Below are 19,546 nucleotides of genomic sequence, written 5' to 3'. Positions count from 1 at the left end.
AAGGCGTGGCCGGGTGTCGTGAGGCGGGCCTTCGGGCTAGCTCGCCGTCGGCTGCCGGGGGGTTGGCCTGGGTGTCATTGGCTCTGGGAAGCGGCAGCAGAGGCAGGGACCACTCGGGGTCTGGTGTCGGCACAGCCATGGCGGGCGCGTTGGTGCGGAAAGCGGCGGACTATGTCCGAAGCAAGGATTTCCGGGACTACCTCATGAGGTGACGAGCGCCGCAGGCCGGACCCCGCAACCCGGACGGGCGCCCGGGAGGCTGCGACCCGTGCAGTCCGCGACGAGGGCGGCCGCGAGGACGCGGTGGCCCCGGGCAGCGGGTGGGCCCGGGCCCAGGCGAGAGGGTGCGCTTGTCAGGGGGGGCCCCACCCGGATCCCTCCCGGACCGCCACACCCCGAAGCGGACGGCGTAGAGAGCCGGTGACAGTGGGCGCCTTTCAGGGCGGGGGTGACAGTGGATGTCCTCTCCCGGCAGGGTGACAGTGGGCGCTCCTCAGGGCGGGAGTGACAGTGAGTGTCCTCTCCTGGCAGGGTGACAGTGGGCGCCCCTCAGGGCGGGGGTGACAGTGGGTGTCCTCTCCCGGCAGGGTGACAGTGGGCGCTCCTCAGGGCGGGAGTGACAGTGAGTGTCCTCTCCTGGCAGGGTGACAGTGGGCGCCCCTCAGGGCGGGGGTGACAGTGGGTGTCCTCTCCCGGCAGGGTGACAGTGGGCGCCCCTCAGGGCGGGGGTGACATTGGGTCCCCTTCAGGGAGTGGGTGACGGTGGGCGTCCCTCCTGGCCAGGGTGACAATAGGGACGCCTCTCCTGGTAGGCATAACAGTGGACGCCCTTCCCGGCCAGAGTGGCAGTGGGGACCGGGAGGGACGAAAGCGACGGCGCTCCTCAGGACAGGGTGGCCATGGGGACGCCTCTCCCGGCAGGGGTGACAGTGGGCGCCCCTCAGGGCAGGGTGACCCGGCAGGGGTGACAGAGGCTCGTTCCTCTCCCATGGTTGGCAGTGGGCACGTCCCTCCAGGCCAGGTGACAGTGGCTCGCTCCTCCGGGCGGGAGTGGTTTCCTGGCCGGTTTCTACCAGATCCTCGGAGGGGGTCGCCGGTCACCTGCGGCCGTCCAGGTGTGCTAGAGGCGGCGACCTGGGTGTGGGGTGGGGAGACGCCAGCGGGAGGCGCTGCTGAGAGCGCGGCGCGGCGCTGTTGGAGCGGAGCTTCGGGTGCGCCCAGCGCGCTTCTGGGACAGCGGAAATAAAATGTGCTGGCCTTGGGTTCGCCTTTCGGTTTTCTCATTATAAGAACTTTAAGCTTGGGAGGAAGTACAATTTAAGATGTTTTTATATACGAAATTCTGTCAACCAAAGTAAAGTGACGTGTCTCTAAGGACATACTTTTTCTTCTTGTTCTATTTTCTGTTAACTCCTCCTTTCCAGTTAGAAACAAAGAGCATTCGCGGTTGGAAAGCCTGAAAATACACTTTCTATAATTTATTTGCACCTCTAATCTTGGGGCGCTTGCTTTTATTTCAAAATATTGAATATAACTTTGAAGCAGTTTTAGGTTATTTAGGAGTGTAATTTTAGTTAGTTTTTCAGTGTATGATTTTAAAACCTAGGTACGTGTACAGCTGCGGTTTTTTTTTTCAGTAGTTAATAGTGTGGTCAAGAGGTAAAGAGATGAAAGCTGAGGAGGAATAAATCCTGTTATAACCACACAAAAGGGATAGTGTGAAGGCAACTTGATTTTAGCAATAAAAAAGTTTGAAATCCTGAATTTTATTGCAAATACTTTTAACTTCTACTTTTATAGAGCAGTAGGGTAGGAAAAATAATTCAGTCTGCCATATGGTAAACTTGTAAACAGAAGCTTCACTTCTGACTTTCAAAAAAAGACATTTCTATGCTTAAATAGAACTACGATTAATTAAGATGGATGTTTAGTACTGTGGAGCACAGCAATGTATCAGATTAATGGTAGTAAAAATGTGAACAAGGTAGCAATCTGAGGGTATGCTCTTAATCCTTGCTGTTAAGTTCCTTTACAGCTTTGAATATTACTTTAGCTTTTTACTAATGTGTTGGATACTGAGCCTTCCTAATAGGTACAGCTAAGGATAACATTGTGTGGTAAAATTAAAAATACAGTTATGACACCTAGCTATATAAAAATTATGCTGATAATTACTTAACCGTTTTCTTTTTTTCTTTTTTTTTCTTTTTTTTTTTGAGACAGAGTTTCTCTCTTGTTGCCCGGGCTGGAGTGCACTGGCACTATTTTCGCTCATCCAAACCTCCGCCTCCTGGGTTCAAGTGATTTTCCTACCTTAGCTTCCCAAGTAGCTGGGATTACAAGCGTGCGCCACCACGCCAGGCTAATTTTGTATTTTTAATAGAGACGGGGTTTCTCCATGTTGGTCAGGCTGGTCTCGAACTCCCGACTTCAGGTGATCCGCCCACCTCGGCCTCCCAAAGTGCTGGGGTTAGCAGGTGTGAGCCACCACACCCGGCCCTAACAGTTTCATTACATAGGAAGAATTTGTTAAATATATTTTCAAGGAAGAGAGTTCTGCTTTTCTAAGTGTTATATTTTCTTCTACTAAATGGGTTTCCAAGAGCCAGGCTTTTCAATAGGATACTTCAGTATATCATCTAACCTTTTTTTCTAAAATTAACTATGTAGCTTTAAATTTTTCTACTTTCTCCAGTATTTAATTCAATTACACTTTGACTAAATAAGGAAAAGAAGAGAATTGCATTACTCAGAACAGTGTTGCCTGGTAGAGCACCAGACTAAGATTCAGAAGAATGACTTACAGTCCAGGATCCCCAGCAAGTTGATCCCAGCAGACTTTATTTGTCCATCAAATGGGTTTAATGATAATGCTCTTTTTGGGTTATCAAGAAAATTAAATTGGATAAGGGATGTGAAAATACTTGGAAACTCCAAATCACTCTACATTTTATTATATCCTTCTGTTTTTGCAAGCGAAAACATTTTTTAAAGTTTACAGTTATTTAGAAAGTTAAAATCTTGTGTGAGCTATAAAGCTCTATGATCTTGAACTGAAATTATTTTTGAAAGGTGAACACCTGATGTGAAACATTCAGCTGATCTGTTTACCCTGCCATTCTTGGCAGCAGTGGGAATTCATGCTAGGTCTGCCAAACAGTGATTGAGGGCCAGTTTGAGGTCAGGTATCAAAACTCTGACCAGAAGCTTTTTATTTTAGTGTTTCCTGCCCTAGAAAGAGAAACATTTCTTCCTAGAACATATCAGAGGAAAGTACTTCCTATTTGTTATTCCAAGCTTTACGCTTACAGCCCTGCTTTTCTTTAGCAAAGGAGAATAAAATATAAAGCAGAAAACGTCATTGTATCTCTTTTCTTCTAATCAGAAACAAGGTTCCATCCCTTCCTCTTTTTACTTCATCAGTTGCCTGTTGTACATACTTTGCATCCTCTGCATTCTTTTTGTAGCCTACTGAAGGAGTCTAGAGGTTTTCTCAACTAAAGCTGTTCTAGAATTTTAAAAATTAATAACATAATTGAGTTTTTCAGCATAAATTTAAAGTCATATTTTACACAGACTATAAATTTATTTCAATCATGTTTTATGAATCAAGTTGAACATTCTTACTAAACTGAATTTCCAAGTATATTTATTTATTTAGAGACAGGGTATTACTCTGTCACCCAGGCTGGAATGCAATGGCATGATCATAGCTCACTGTAACCTCCCACTCCTGGGCTTGAGTGAGCCTCCTGCCTCAGCCTCCCAAGTAGCTAGGGCTACAGGTATGCACAATCATACCTGGCTAGTTTTTTGTTTTTTCTTAGAGATGGGACCTTGCTATGTTGCCCTGGCTGTCCTTGAACTCCCAGTGTCAAGCAGTCTTCCCATCTTGGCCTCCCAAAGCTCTAGGATTATAGGCATGAACCACTGTGCCCAGCCCATCCACATGTATTTTAAATGATTTTTTTTTATTTCACTGAAAGAGGTTATGAAACAGGCTCTCACTTAGGACACCTAAGAACCAAAGATAATGTGTGGACTTTGATTGGGCCTGGTGTGAAAAAACAGCTGGAAAAGGCATTACTGGGATAACAGAACACTTAAATAGGATCTCAGTATTAAATAATATTAAATAATTATTGACAATTGTTAATTGTGATAATAGTACCGTTAAACCTAGGTGATGAGTTTGAATGATGGATTTGAAGCCCAGCTCTTGCTTTCCAGCTTTGTGAGCTTGGGCAAATTGTTTAGCTTTTGTGCTTTGGTAGCTGTTTAATGACATAGTATAGCGCTTGACAAAAGTAAGTGTTCAATTTATCTTTTATTGTAACTAATATTGCATGTTTAATCCCCAGGATTTCTGGTACTCTCTTTTTGGTACTTTCTTCCATCTCTTGTTACTTACCTTGATTAGGATCTTGAATCAAGAACTTCCTGGGTCTCTATTCCAACACCTTTTTCTTAAGAAACTATTCCCTCACCTTTCTTATTGACAGAATAGAAAAAGAGAGCTCGTCTTTGCTTCTCCTCTTCTCTCATTCTCCTTCCTGGGTTTCTGGTTAAGAAGAATAAATAAGAATAAGCAAAAAAGTTTTGAGGTAGGACATATATTTTAATGATTAACTCAATCAAGGTCTGTGCAGCTTTATTCTAGAGACTTATTCTTCTCAAGTTTGTATATTACAGTAAAGGTGAATGGATACACACACACACACACACACGTATTTGTATATGTGTGCAGAGGATGTTTTCTTAAGAAGAACCTAGATCATAGAGTGCTTTAAAATCAGTTAATCACTTAGCATGCTTATGAATCTGAAGTTAGTGGGATGTTTGCATTGAATATTCTCTAGTTGATCAGGTATTCTAAATTAATTTTAACTTCTGAGTCTCCAGGAAAGCTTTCAGAATTTATACTTACTACCCAGGTGAGAAGTTGCAGTAAAATAAAAGTGAATCTTTCCCAAACTTGTGGAACATTAGAGTTAGAACAGGCCTTAGAAATTCCAGTGCTTCATTTGCCACATGAGAAGGCTGATATCTGAACCAAACAGATAACTTCAGAACCTCTGGATACCAAACTTGTGAAGCTAAAACAGAAATGTCAACTTGGGATTTAAAGGAAAATAGTAATGCATAGAAATGGTTTTGAAAAGAAGGTTTTAGATATTTTTGTGCTCCATGTTTTCCTGCATATGTCTCCCTTTTCTCTGCCAAACTGCTTTTCACACCCGGTCCTTGGACTCCTTGAGCACTTCCCTGCCATATAATTGACTTTCAGAAATTGAATGAAGCTGTAAATGTTGAAGCAGGACTGGCCATAAGAATCTCTTAATATCTGGATAGTCCAGTCACAAAGATCTTACTGTCATTCAGCTGACTTTTGGCTCACTACATATAGCTGAATATCACAAATTCTAATTGTTAAAACCCTCCCTCATTTTAATTTGAACTAGAAAACTAGACAAAATTTGGTAAGAATAAATTTCAGCAAACTGTAGAATTATGATCTAAAATATCTCAAAATTTTATTCCATTTTACTTTGAATAATGTTAGAAATATACTATGCTAGCTGTCAGTTGGATCCTTTTAGTACTACATAACTAAGTTATAAATTACCTAAATTGCTCTCAGTACTTTCAGAGAAAGCTAACATTACTGTAATTTTGGAAAAATTAGAGACTGACCTAAAAGCAGCTCCTCTGCTCCTTTTCAAATCTCCTCCTGGTTCAGCCTGCCTGCCTCCACTTCTGCCTCCACCATGTCCATCAGGGTGACCCAGCAGCCCTACAAGGTGTTCACCTCTGGCCCCTGGGCCTTCAGCAGCTCCTCCTACATGAGCAGACCCAGTGCCCGCATCAGCTCCTTGATTGTCTCCCGAGTGGGCAGCAGCAGCAGCTTCCAGGGTGGCCTGGGTGCCGGCATGGGTCTGCCACTGCACTCCAGCCTGGCTAACAGAGCGAGACTGTCTCAAAAAAAAAAAAAAAAAGAAGAAATAATAATAATAGTAATTATAACTGATATGCCAGGAAAGGAGGGAAAATGGAATCATATAAAATGCTCATTTAAAACCATAAAAGGCAGAAAAAGAATGGAAGGCAAAAAAAAGAACAAAGACCAAGGACAACAAATAGAAAACAGTAACAAATATGGTAAATAGTAATACAACTATATCAATAATCACTTTGAATATCAGTAGACTAAAAGTACCAATTAAAAGACATATTGTACGAGTGGATCAAAAAATAAGACTCAATATACATTGTCTACAAGAAACCCACTTTAAGTGTAAATACACATATAGATTAAAAGTAAATAGGTAGAGATAGGTGTACCATGTTAACATTAATCAAGAAAAGGCGTTGGTAGCTATAGATGGAGCATACTTCAGAGCAAGGAAAATTACCAGGGATAAAGAGAGACATTACATATGATAATGGGATCAATGCTCCAAAAAGACATATGCAATGGTTAATTTTAGGTGTCAACTTTACTGGGTTAACAGATACCCAGATAGATGGTAAAACATTATTTCTGGGCATGTTTATGCAGGTATTTCTGGAAGAGATTGGCATTTGAATCAGTAGACTGAGTAAAGAAGATGTGCCCTCACCCGTGTAAGTGGGCATCATTCAATCTGTTCAGGGCCCCAATAGAACAGAAAGGTAGAGAAGAGACAATTTGCTCTCTCTTCTGGAGCTTGGACTTCCATTTTCTTCTGCCGTCAGACATCAGAACACTAGGTTCTTGGGCTTTTGGACTCTAGGATTTACACCAGTGGTCCTTCAGGTTCTCAGGGCCTTTAGCCTCGGACTGAGTTACACCATTGGCTCCCCTAGTTCTCAGGCCTTTGGACTCAGACTGAGTTACAGCACTGGCTTTACTGATTCTCCAGCTTGTGAAACTTATTACTTCTATAACAGCATAAGCCAATTTCCATTAAAAATTATATATATATATATATACACACACACACACGTATGTGTATGTGTATCTGTAGCTATACATCTTCTATTAGTTCTGTCTCTCTGGAGAGCCTTAATACAGGTAACAATCTTTAATGTGTATGCACCATTACAGCATTAAAACACATGAGGCAAAAACTGATAGAATTGCAAGAAAAAATAGATGAATCCACTAATATAATTGGAGATTTCACCCCTCCATCATAAATAGACCCGGCAGGCAGAAAATCAGTACGGACATAATTTAACTCAACAAAACAATGAATCAACTGAATATGATGAACATCAGTAGACTGCTACATGTAACAGCAGCAGAATACACATTCTTCTCAAGCTCACATGGAACACTCACCAAGATAAATTATATTCTGGTGAATAGAACACACCTTAACCAATTTAAAAGACTAGAAATCATATGGTGTGTGCTTTGGAATTCAACTAGAAGTCACTAACAAAAGCTGGAAAATCCCCGATACTTGGAGATTAAACAGCACACTTCTAAATAACTCTGGGTCAAAGAAGAAATCTCAAGATAAATTTTTTAATATTTTGAACTAAATAAAAGTACAAACACAACTTATCAGAATTTGTGGGATACAGTTAAAGCAGTGATTAGAGAGAAATTTTTATAGCATTGGATGCATGTATTAGAAAACGAGAAGGTTCTAAAATCAATCATCTAAGCCTCCACCTTACAAAACTAAAAAAAAAAAAAAAAAAAAAAGCAAATTAGAATGAAAATAAGCAGAAGAAAGGAAATACAGTAGCTCTCCACCCGCCTTATCCACAGTTTGCTTTCTGCAGTTTCAGTTACTTGTGGCCAACTAAGGTCTGAAAATATTAAGTGGAAAGTTTCAGGAACAACCAATTCATAAATTGTAAATTTTGTGTCATTCTGAGTAGCATGATGAAATCTCATGCCATCCTACTTTGTCCTTGTTGAAACATGAACCATCCCTTCATCCACCATCTGTATGCTGTAGATGCTACCTACTTGTTAGTCACTTAGTCATCCCACCTAGTCACTTAGCCATTGTTGTGGTATTGCAGTGCTTCTGTTCAAGTAACCCACATTTTATTTAATGATGGCCCCAAAGTACAAGACTAGTGATGCTGGTACTTTGAATGTGCCAAAGAGAAGCCATAAAGTACTTTTTTTAAGTGAATAGGTGAAAGTTAATTCCCAGCACGTTATTCTGTGGATATCAACACACAGATTTTGGAGTTTAAATGGAGACGGCGGTAAACCCAAAAATAGCCAACACAGTATTGGAGGAGGAGAACAAAGTTGGAGGACTGACATTACCTAACTTTCAAACTTACTATAGAGCCACAGTAATCCAGACAGCGTGGTACTGGCAAAGGAATAGACAGATCAATCAATGGAACAGAATAAAGTGCCCAGAAGTAGACCTACATAAACAAAATCAACTAAATTTTGACAAAGGAGCAAAGGCAAAACAATGTAGTAAAGACAGTCTTTTCAACAAATAGTGCTGGAACAACTGGGCATGCAATTGCAAAAAAAAAAAAACGAATGTAGACACAGACCTTATACTATTTACAAAAATTCACTCAAAAAGGATCACAGACCTAAATGTAAATCACAAACTATGAAACTCCTAGCAGATAATTTAGGAGAAAACCTAAATTACCTTGGGTTTGGGGATGAGTTTTTCTGATACAAGACCAAAGACATGATCCCAGAAATAATTGATAAGCTGGACTTCATAAAAATTAAAAAGTTTTGCTCTGTGAAGGTGATGTGAAGAGAATGAAAAGATAATATATGAGAAAATATTTGCAGAGGACATAACAGATAAAGGACTTTTCCAAAATATACAAAGAACTCTTAAAACTTAACAATAAGGCCAGGCGTTGTGGCTCACTCCTGTAATCCCAGCACTTTGGGAGGCCAAGGCAGGCAGATCACTTGAGGTCAAGAGTTTGAGACCAGCCTGGCCAACATGGTGAAACCTCTACCTAATTCTCTACTAAAATACAGAAATTAGCCAGGTGTGGTGACGGGTGCCTATAATCCCAGCTACTTGGGAGGCTGAGGCAGGAGAATCACTTGAACCTGGGAGGCGGAGGTTGCAGTCAGCCAAGATCATGCCACTGCACTCCATCCTGGGCAACAGAGCAAGACTCCCTCTCAAAAAAAACAAGCCAACAAAACCCACAAAAACAAAACTCAACAATAAGAAAGGAACTCAATTAAAAATGGGCCGAAGACCTAAGCAGATACCTCTCCGTGTTCAGATGGCAAATAAGCATATGAAAAGAAGCTCTGCCAAAAGATTGGACAACACTGTTCTACATCATATGTCATCAGGGAAATGCAAATTAAAACAAGATACCACTAAACATCTATTAGAAAGGCCGAAAGGCAGAACGCTGACAAAAGCAAATGCTGATTAGGATGTGAATCAGCAGGAACTCTCATTCATTGCTGGTGGGAATGCAAAATAATACAGCCACTTTGGAAAACAGTTTGGCAGTTTCTTACACATTCTTTGGTATTTACCCCTAGGAGTTGAACCCTTAGATCCACACGAAAACCTGCATGTGGATTTTTATAGAGGTTTTATTCATAACTGCCAAAACTTGGAAGCAAACAAGATGTCCTTTGGTAGGTGAATGGCAAAATAAATTGTGGTACATCCAGACAATGGAATATTATTCAGCACTAAAAAGTGAGCTATGAAACCATGAAAAGACATGAGGGAAACTTAAATTCATATTACTGAATGAAAGAAGCCAGTCTGAAAAGGCTGCATACTACCTGGTTCCAACTACACAACGTTCTGGAAAAGGCAAAATTATGGAGATAGTCGAAAGATCAGTGGTTGCAAGGGTTTAGGTGGGGCACAGAGGATTTTTAGAGAGTGAAACTACTGTAAGACACTATAACGATGGCTGCATGGCATCATATGTTCATCTAAACCCACAGGATATACAGCACTAACAGGGAACCTTAATGTAGATATGGACTTTGGGTAACAATCCTGTGTCAATGTAAGTTTCGTGATTGTGATAAATACACCATGGGCGGGGGAGGTAGATAATGGGAGAGTGCGTGCATGTTTCGGGGCTGGGTGTATATGGAAGGTTTCTGTACTTTGGTTCAATTTTACTGTGAACCTAAAACTTTTCTGAAAAATGAAGTTTATTTTTTAAAAAAGCAGAATACTTAATTTTTAACTGGAAATATAGTTTCTCCTCCATGAGAATTCAAAATCATAAGTGAACCCAAGAAAGTCTATGAGTTTTGTGTTTGTTTGCTTTTTTACTGAAAATAAAGGCAGCATACCAAATAAAGAGAAAATCAAGAATATTTTCTAAATGGTTTTGCATTACTGTCCCCAAATTGCAGTTTATATGTGGCTTATAAATTTATCTCCCCCTTTTTTTTTTGAAATAGGTAATAATACATATTTGGAAGCATTTTTTTTCTAATTTGGTTCTGCACAAATATGCTTTTCAGATATTTTGATTGAGTTGTTGATTCATGCATTCTAGAAAACCCTGACTTAGAATTGAGGGATGTTGAGTTGTAGTGTTTTGTATTTAACAGACATATTTAAACTGACTTTACTCTCAGACTGTTTTACAGTAATTAATGTGATTATATTCATGTAGGACTTTTGAATTGAGCAGGGTATGAAGGCAGAAGTTAATTCTCTGTTATTCTCATACATGTGTAATCTATACTAATCCTTATTCTCATACATTTGTAATTCTCCCTTATTCTCATACATTTATAATCTCCCTTATTCTCACACATTTGTAATCTGTTGTAAAATAGGGTATAATCAAGCTGTTGTATGATTTAGGGAGAGAGTCCTAAAGGAAAAACTAAGTTATGTCCAAGTTGAAACTTCACATTGTAAGTACGACATCCTTTAAAATATTTTTATAGGGAAAAAATGTGCCCTTGGTTATTCATAGTTACCTAAAGGGCCAGTGTTCAGATACTGACAAAGGTATTTGAAGGAGAGCAATGCCGTAGGTGACTGACTGTTCTAGCTAGATTATGCTGTCTCATCTGGTAAGGTTATCAATCTCTCTGCTATAAAGCATCGTGGTCAGTTTGTACTTGCTGTGAAATGTAATTTGGATAATTATATTTGTATATATATGAATGATATATATTTCATAATATAACCTATCTGAAGCACACAGTAGTACCCCCTCATCTGCAGTTTCTCCTTCTATGGTTTCAGTCACTCAGGGCCACTTGTGGTCCAAAAAAATATTACAGTATTGTGAAAGAGAGAGTAACCACATTCTCAAAATGTTTATATCAGTTCGTTGTCATAATTATTCTATTTTATTATTAGTAACTGTTGTCAATCTCTTACTCTGCCTAATTTATAAATTAAACATTATCATAGGTATGTATGTATAGGAGAAAAACATAGTATATATAGGGTTCCGCATTATCCACCGTTTCAAGCATCCACTGGAGGTCTTAGAATGCATCCCCTGAGGATAAGGGGGACTACTGTATTATTAGCACCATCAACAGTTATTTTCATGTTACAAATTGTAATCTCTGTGCTTTCTAAAACAAAACAACTAGTAGAATTCTTTGGACTTGAGTCTGTTTATAAAGGATTTTATTATTTCATTTTTCCCCCTGCCGTACTGCTCAATTTTATTATTTTATTTCAATAACTCTTTCAGTAGCTCAACTTTGAGATTTTGCCCTAAGAGAAGAGCTCAGGTATATCCTGGCAAGAGAAATTGTTATTTCAGAAATAAAAGTAACTCAATATAAGTTTTTGGTGTATTTTTAAATTTAACATTCTGGAAAACAGCATTGACATTTTTACTATTCATTCATTCATTCAACAAATATTTTTTAAATTCCAGTTTAAATGCCAGGCCCTACTTTAAGTAGTCCAGTAGTAACAAAAATACATCCCTCCAGGGGTTCACATTCTGGTGCAATGTGTTAGTAAGCAGAAGGGAAAGTTTCATTGTTAATAGAATTCTGCAGCAGTATGCATCTCTCCAACTTACCACTTTTAAGGAAATATTTCCTCGAAAGCTGTGCTGTCCAATTTGAGAGCCACTAGCCACAGGTGGCTACTGATCACTTGAAATGTGACTAGTTCAAGCTGAGATGTGCCGTAAGTGTAAAATACACACTAGAGTCCAAATAATTGTATGAAAAAGCATGTAAAAGGTCTAATGAATAGTTTTTATTGATTACACTTTGAAATTAAAATTTTTTTTGCATACATATGGATTAAATAAATATTAATACAAGTAATTTCTGTGGTTTCTTTTTACTCTTCTACTTTTCTTTTCCTTTTTTTTTCCAGACAGGGTCTTGCTCTGTTGCCCAGGCTGGAGTACAGTGGTGTGATCATACCTCACTGCAGACTTGAACTCCTGGGCTCAAACAATCCTCTGGAGGCACAAACCACCCATGCCCAGCTAATTTTTAAAATATATTTGTGTATAGATGGGGTCTCACTATGTTGCCCAGATTAATAGTGAACTCCTGGCCTCAAGCAATCCTCCTGCCTTAGCCTCCCAGAGTGCTGGGATTACAGGCATAAGCCACTGTCCCTGGCCTTCTTTTTAGTTTTCTTAATGTGGCTTCTAGAAGTTGTAAATTACGTATGTGGCTTGTATTTCTGCCTTGCATTATATTTCTATTGGACAGTTCTGCTCTAAGGATTGCACTTATTTTCCATAAAATTAAGATCTAATTTCATGAAGTCAAAGTTCTTATTAGAAATAATATTACTTGATCTTTTAAAAATAATAAAAGAATGTACACTGTTAACGTTGTAGTCCTGTTACTGAAATTTGAATACAGGTGTGAGGTTGCAGTAACCTAATAAGACCAAAATCATTTGATTTTTTTTTTCTTTTTTTTCCATGTCTGTCCTGTCTGAACTTCGGTGACTCTTCACAAAATAGTACGGTAAGAAAATTATTTCCATCCATTTCAGGCTTTTGCAGACTTTCTGCATTAACAGAGTTAGGGGTAACAGGCTTAGCGTCCTTTGCATATGAGAGCCTTTCTAGCCGCCATGGCTGGCAGGTTGTGAAGGGTGCCTACTGCACCCTGGCCTGTCCCGGGGAGCCTAGACACGAGCTCTGTGACAGCCATGCTCCTGGGGCTGCTCCGTACTCCTGTTTTTAGAAACAAGCATATAATTACTTCATTGATAACAGTCACAGTGGAGCCTAGCAACCGATGAAAGGAAATAGAGAAAGAAAAAGAGAAAGCAGGAAAAGAAGGGTGGGATGATTGTTTCCTGTAGGGTGGAGTTCATTTCCATGGCTTGATTTTCACACAGGAGATGGTGTTGTATAATTCTGTTGGAACTTTCTTTTCAGCACAATTAAGAATTATAATCAAGTAAAATGTTTTCCATTTAATCCAACATATGTTAATTTCTTTTTGAATTTTAATAAAGTTCCTTATTTTTCTCAAAATTGACTGCTGAATATCTGACAGCATAAATCAATTGTATTCTAAAAAAGGGAAGAGAGAACTAGAATATTGTACTAGATAGAAAAGATGCATTATAAACTTTCTAAGGTTAGGTATTTTAGTAAACTAGTGTTAAAATGATTTTTACCTTTCGTGTTCTTCTTAAGAAACGTATTTTCAGTATAGCTCAACACTTACAGTCATAAGTGTATGTATAGTTCTTAACTTGCAGAACTGTTTCCTATAACCTAACACTCATCACACTTAAACTTATTTTTTTTATTTTTTTATTTTTTGAGATGGAGTCTTGCTCTGTTGCCCAGGCTAGAGTGCAGTGGCACTATCTTGGCTCACTACAACCTCTGCCTCACGTGTTCAAGCGATTCTCCTGCCTCAACCTCCCTAGTAGCTGGGATTTCAGGTGCAAGCCACCACACCCAGCTAATTTGTGTATTTTTAGTAGAGACAGGGTTTCACCATGTTGGTCAGGCTGGTCTCAAACTCCTGACCTCAGGATCCACCTGCCTCAGCCTCCCAAAGTACTGGGATTACAGGTGTGAGCCACCACGCCCGGCCCATACTTAAACTTTTAATACCATCACTTAGCCAGGAATCTCCCACGGCTACTTTAGGTTTAGATTTATTCCATTGTCCATTTCTGCTTTAGCCCCACCTATGAAAGAAGACACATTCACAACCAGTGGTAGAGAAACTGTGGTTTATATGCCCCTCTTAGAATAACTCTTCAGGCTCTGTTTATAGCCCTGGGTTCATGCATGATAAAGTAGACAGCAACACCACCATACAGTGCAGAGGAGTGGCAAGAGAGTAAACGGAAAAGGAGATGAAAATAGACCAAGTGGAGAAAGGCCTGGTCAAAAAAGGAGGAAAAGGAAGATCACTATGGAATAATAGAGAGTTGAAAAATGAAGTGACACCCAATAACAGGACGGGTAAGAAAAGAAGTAAGTAGGTAAGGGAGAGATAGATACTCTCCCTTACAAAAGTCTGGGGAATAAGGAAAAAAGAAAACTGGCCATATCTCATCTAAATGTGAGAAATTAAGGGTCATTGTTAATAGAATTCTGCAGGAGTGTACTTCTCTCCAACTTGTCATTTTCTTTTTTTTTTTTTTTTTTTTTACCTGAGACGGAGTCTCGCTCTGTCACCCAGGCTGGAGTACAATGGTGCAATCTTGGCTCACTGCAACCTTCACCTCCCGGGTTCAAGCAATTCTCTGCCTCAGCCTCCCAAATAGCTGGGATTACAGTCACCTGCCACCACGCCTGGCTAATTTTTGTATTTTTAGTAGAGACAGGGTTTTACCATGTTGGCCAGGCTAGTCTTGAACTCCTGACCTCATGATCCACCCGCCTCAGCCTCCCAAAGTGCTGGGATTACAGGCGTGAGCCACTGCACCCGACCCAACTTATCATTTTCAAAGAAATATTTCCTCCAAAGCCTTGCTGTCCAATTTGAGAGCCACTAGTCACCTCGTCTAAATGTAAGAAATTAAGTGAAAGTTGCAGTAGTGAGTATCTTAGATAATATGCAGTCTGAATGCAAGAGAACTAATTAGCCAGCCCAGAATCTCAAGATTCTTTAAATCAACTGTGCCTAATTTACAGAGTTTATAACTCACATGTTAAACCCTAAATACTTATCATCATGGCTATATGGGAACTTTGACCTTTTGTAGTTATCTAAATGACCTTGTGGCTTTCATGTTAAATAAACATTTTTAAATATTCTATTATGCCAAATCTAATTCCCATTTATTTTTCTTATATTTCCCTTGGTTTACCACTTTTTAGGGAATCTTTGGATTTTAACCCCTCGTCAATAGTAGAAGCAAAGTCTAGAAATGTATTTAGCAGTCTAAATTTAACCTAAACATTATGATAGGCAGAAGTCAAGCAAAGACTGTTTTTACTCTTTAGTGTTAGGATAACTAAAAGGGGTGTTTAGCCAACAAGATGTGGTTCCTTTCAGATTTGAAAATATTATTTCCAAATTCTAAATTAATGAAACAATTTTTCATTTTTAATGAACAAAAGCCACAAGCCTTATTTTATTTCAGCCTCTAAAATTAAATTGATTGTGGCTGCTGTCAAACACAGACGACTTCACTTTGGTATCCTTGGATGAGTGTAGTTGTAGAATGAAAAACTATTGGTTCATTTCTTTAATATTAATATAAGTTTTTGCTATTATGTCAAAAGTACTTTCCAATCTTAATTTCTTAGTGTCTGGGGTCCTGGGCATTGATTTCCAAGTTCTTTTATCTTAGAATAGCTCATATGAGCTGAAAAACAATTTATTCCCTTATTAAGTTTCTTCAGAAAAGTACCCAATTTAGGGTCTGCATTTTAAGAATTATTAACAAATATCTTAATAAAAATTTGGGAAAAGGAGTGTGGATAGATTTAAACATAAAAATATGGAGAATAGTTCTAACAGGGTTTGAATTATAGCAACAATGAATTGTGTAAGAAGTGAATCTTATTTTTATTTTTAAATGTTCTAAATAGGACAATCAGAGATGACTTGGTTGTAGTGTGGAAACCAGTAGGGACCTTGGGAAGCTGCCAAACCCTTTCTAGCTCTGGGCTCAGCTGTAAGAACTGCTGATTCCTACAGGAACACTTGGACAATCCAATACCTAAATGTTAACCATCAATTAACCCAGTAAACCTGCAAGATGGAAACGAAGATTTGTTCTCACGAGTTTCACGTGATTATTTAAAGTAAGAGAAATTTCAGCTGTTTATAGTTCTGTCTTAACTTTTTCCTCTCTTCATTCTTTTCCTCTCATTTTTTGTAGCACTTCTGGGGCCCAGTAGCCAACTGGGGTCTTCCCATTGCTGCCATCAATGATATGAAAAAGTCTCCAGAGATTATCAGTGGGCGGATGACATTTGGTAAGAATGCAGATTTGGATAATTGGGAGGACTTTCAACATAGTAGAGTTCCTGCTTGCATTTCAAGATTGTAGCACTAGATGTTACAGTCACTATTAGAAAGTCACATACAGAATGTGATGGCATGGAAGAGTGTTACTTCTCTATGTCAGTAAGAAACAAGATTAATTAGAAATATTTATCTAGGAAGTAGTAACATCTTATTTGCCTTTCAGATTTAGCACACTGAACTGAAGACTGTGTCATCTGAATCATTCTAATAGTCACTTTAATGATTTATATTGTGAACTTTTTTGGGGGAAAGTGTCATTAAACTTACTTGAAACCCTGATATTTGAACATAAAACTATTGTGGAGGGAATAAATAACAATTCTTTCAGATAGTGAATGGATTATAAGCAACTCCAGGAGACAAAAAAAGTGGCTAGAACAAATTTCAGCCTACTCTTGCTCTGAAATATGTTCCTTAAATGTTTAAATAATTAACAAAAACGCATAGCAGTACAGTAAATTTTTTTATGAGCTTCCTATTCATACAGGCATTTAAGTAACAACTTTTATCTGTCAAAGGCTTTCACAGAAGAGGTTCTTTTTTGATTAGGGCAATGGAACTGTTCATCTCTGTGGTCCTATTAACCCTCTCAGTTTTCTAACTTATTGATTGTCTTTGCTCTGCTATTTTTGGCAGCCCTCTGTTGCTATTCTTTGACATTCATGAGATTTGCCTACAAGGTACAGCCTCGGAACTGGCTTCTGTTTGCATGCCACGCAACAAATGAAGTAGCCCAGCTCATCCAGGGAGGGCGGCTTATCAAACACGAGTAAGCAGATTTCAATTTAGTTACTTTCTTTTCAGGAATTTGAGGAATTGGGGAGAATGAAACTAAAATCTTTTCTGAGGGAGTGCTGCGGGACTGGAGTGTGTATAGATGCGCTTTAGCAGTTGGGGAAACAACTTACTAAACCATGAAAGTTAACATGAACTAGGATACAGGCTGAGCATCCCAAATCCAAAAATCTGAAATGCTCCAAAATATGAAACCTTTAGAGTGCCAACATGACACTCAAAGGAAGTGCTCATTGGAGCATTTTGGATTTTGGATTTTCAGTTTAGGGATGCTCAACTGGTATAATCCAGTTATTCCAAAATCTGAAAAAGCTGAAACATGTCTGGGCCTAAGCATTTCAGATGAGGGATACCCAACCTATATTACTGTTTTTATAAGTTGTAAGTTGAAATAAATGTTATGTAAAGGTGTCTTTTTAAAGCCATCCAAAGCCCTTGCGATTGGCATTGAAATTTTGTTTCTCATTGAATTTTTCTTTTTGTTTCCTTCCAGGATGACTAAAAAGGCATCTGCGTAACAATGGAAAATGAAGAACAAGGTCTTGAAGGGACAGCATTGCCAGCTGCTGCTGAGTCACAGATTTCATTATAAATAGCCTCCCTAAGGAAAATACACTGAATGCTATTTTTACTAACCATTCTATTTTTATAGAAATAGCTGAGAGTTTCTAAACCAACTCTCTGCTGCCTTACAAGTATTAAATATTTTACTTCTTTCCATAAAGAGTAGCTCAAAATATGCAATTAATTTAATAATTTCTGATGATGGTTTTATCTGCAGTAATATGTATATTATCTATTAGAATTTACTTAATGAAAAACTGAAGAGAACAAAATTTGTAACTACTAGCACTTAAGTACTCCTGATTCTTAACATTGTCTTTAATGACCACAAGACAACCAACAGCTGGCCACATACTTAAAATTTTGTCCCCACTGTTTAAAAATGTTATCTGTGTATTTCCATGCAGTGTGTATATTGAGATGCTGTAACTTAATGGCAATAAATGATTTAAATATTTGTTAAATTAGTATGATTAAATATCTTGCTGCATTCCCTAGGAAACTGCAGAACAGTATATCTGAAAAGACAGTTATAGGTGAAAACGCAACTCCTTGAAAACTATGAAGATGGCTGGAGGAAATGCAGAGCTGGAAGGCCAGTGTTTTCTGGAAAGCATCGACAGTCCAGCTACGCAGAACGCATTATTTCTCTTATGGGCAAGTGTTATTAATAGAAATGCCCCTCAGTCACTGAGACTCAGGCCAGTCACATGAGTGTTCTGGGCTTCTCTTTCCCTCTTTGTAAAAGTTGCAGAGGCAATTTCTGTGGTGATCTAAGAAATGTGCTGCTTTCCAGAGATTGCAGTCCCACAGGAATGGGCTGATCCCGTGGTCCAGCGCAGCACTAGGTGCTCGGATGGAGGAATCAACTTTCGGGGGAAGGATGGAGCTGTTAACTAGGAGCTGCTCCAGAGAGGTCTGACCAAATGACGGAAAATATCCTAAGAGCATAGTCCTGACTTCTTATTTCACATTATACAGCTAAGTTAGGGTTTTTTAAAAAATCCAACTTGAATCTGATTATAGTTTCCCATTCTCTATGTGGTAGCAGATGAGGGCAGCAGAGAAGCCCATGATGAGCAGAGGGGAAGTCCGTGAGGTGCAGTCTCCCTCAAGGGTCCATATTCTGTCACTTTTTTTTTTTTTTTTTTTGAGACAGGGTCTCTCTCTGTGGCCCAGGCTGGAGTGCAGTGGTGCAATCACAGTTCACTGCAACCTCCACCTCCTGGATTCAAGTGATTCTTCTGCCTCAGCCTCCCAAGTAGCTGGGATTACAGGCATGCGCCACCACACCCGACTAATTTTTGTATTTTTAGTAGAGGCGGGGTTTTGCCATCTTGGCCAGGATGGTCCTGAACTCCTGGCCTCAAGTGATCTGCCTGCTTCCCAAAGTGCCGGGATTACAGGCATGAGCCACTGCACCCGGCTTCATATTCTGTCACTTTTATTTTCTTTTTAAGGTGCTATATAGTTCACAAAGCATTGTCATATGTGTTCTATTTGGGCCTCACACAGCACTGTGGAGCAGGCTGGTCATTTATTTATAGAGGCGGGAACAGGTTGTGAAGCTGTGAAACACCTGTATTTGGCAGGGCCAGGGCACACACCTGTCTGGGGACGCTGCTCCTGCCACACTGCAGCTGGGACCATGGCAGGACAGACACTGCAGGAACCCTGCCACGCCACAGCTCTGTCAGGCTCAGCTTCCACAGTTAAGTACAGCTGAGCATGGTGAAAAAAACTGGCATGAAGAGCTGTAGATTAGTTAAATTAAAACCACTT

The 19,546-nt window shown here is 39.5% G+C and overlaps 1 protein-coding gene across 4 annotated transcripts; it reads left to right on the top strand.

The window, feature by feature from the left end:
- The first annotated feature begins 2 nt into the window (after positions 1–2).
- On the top strand, positions 3–18,228 carry MPC1 (mitochondrial pyruvate carrier 1). Of its 4 annotated transcripts, none has more exons than XM_055114313.2 (5): positions 3–208; positions 1,932–1,935; positions 16,257–16,353; positions 17,042–17,174; positions 17,694–18,228. In XM_055114313.2, exons 1-5 carry the CDS (start codon positions 138–140, stop codon positions 17,716–17,718), a joined length of 330 nt encoding a protein of 109 aa, XP_054970288.1. In that variant the 5' UTR covers positions 3–137; the 3' UTR covers positions 17,719–18,228. The 4 variants fall into 4 exon arrangements, with proteins under 4 accessions (XP_054970288.1, XP_063461602.1, XP_057158603.1 ...); XM_034963232.3 differs by lacking the exons at positions 3–208; positions 1,932–1,935 and adding exons at positions 13,881–14,385; positions 15,964–16,179; XM_063605532.1 differs by lacking the exons at positions 3–208; positions 1,932–1,935 and adding an exon at positions 12,894–12,916.
- The last annotated feature ends 1,318 nt before the right edge of the window (positions 18,229–19,546 follow it).

Source organism: Pan paniscus, chromosome 5 (genome assembly GCF_029289425.2).
Source record: "Pan paniscus chromosome 5, NHGRI_mPanPan1-v2.0_pri, whole genome shotgun sequence".
Classification (NCBI taxonomy): domain Eukaryota; kingdom Metazoa; phylum Chordata; class Mammalia; order Primates; family Hominidae; genus Pan; species Pan paniscus.
This window is presented reverse-complemented; position numbering and strand designations above follow the sequence as displayed.

Bases quoted from the DNA above. Each gene is read 5' to 3' on its own strand.
- MPC1 (XM_055114313.2), top strand. From the start codon at position 138: ATGGCGGGCGCGTTGGTGCGGAAAGCGGCGGACTATGTCCGAAGCAAG. The intron at 16,354-17,041 runs GTAAGAATGCAG...TATTTTTGGCAG, and splicing joins CAGTGGGCGGATGACATTTG to CCCTCTGTTGCTATTCTTTG. The intron at 17,175-17,693 runs GTAAGCAGATTT...GTTTCCTTCCAG, and splicing joins GGGCGGCTTATCAAACACGA to GATGACTAAAAAGGCATCTG.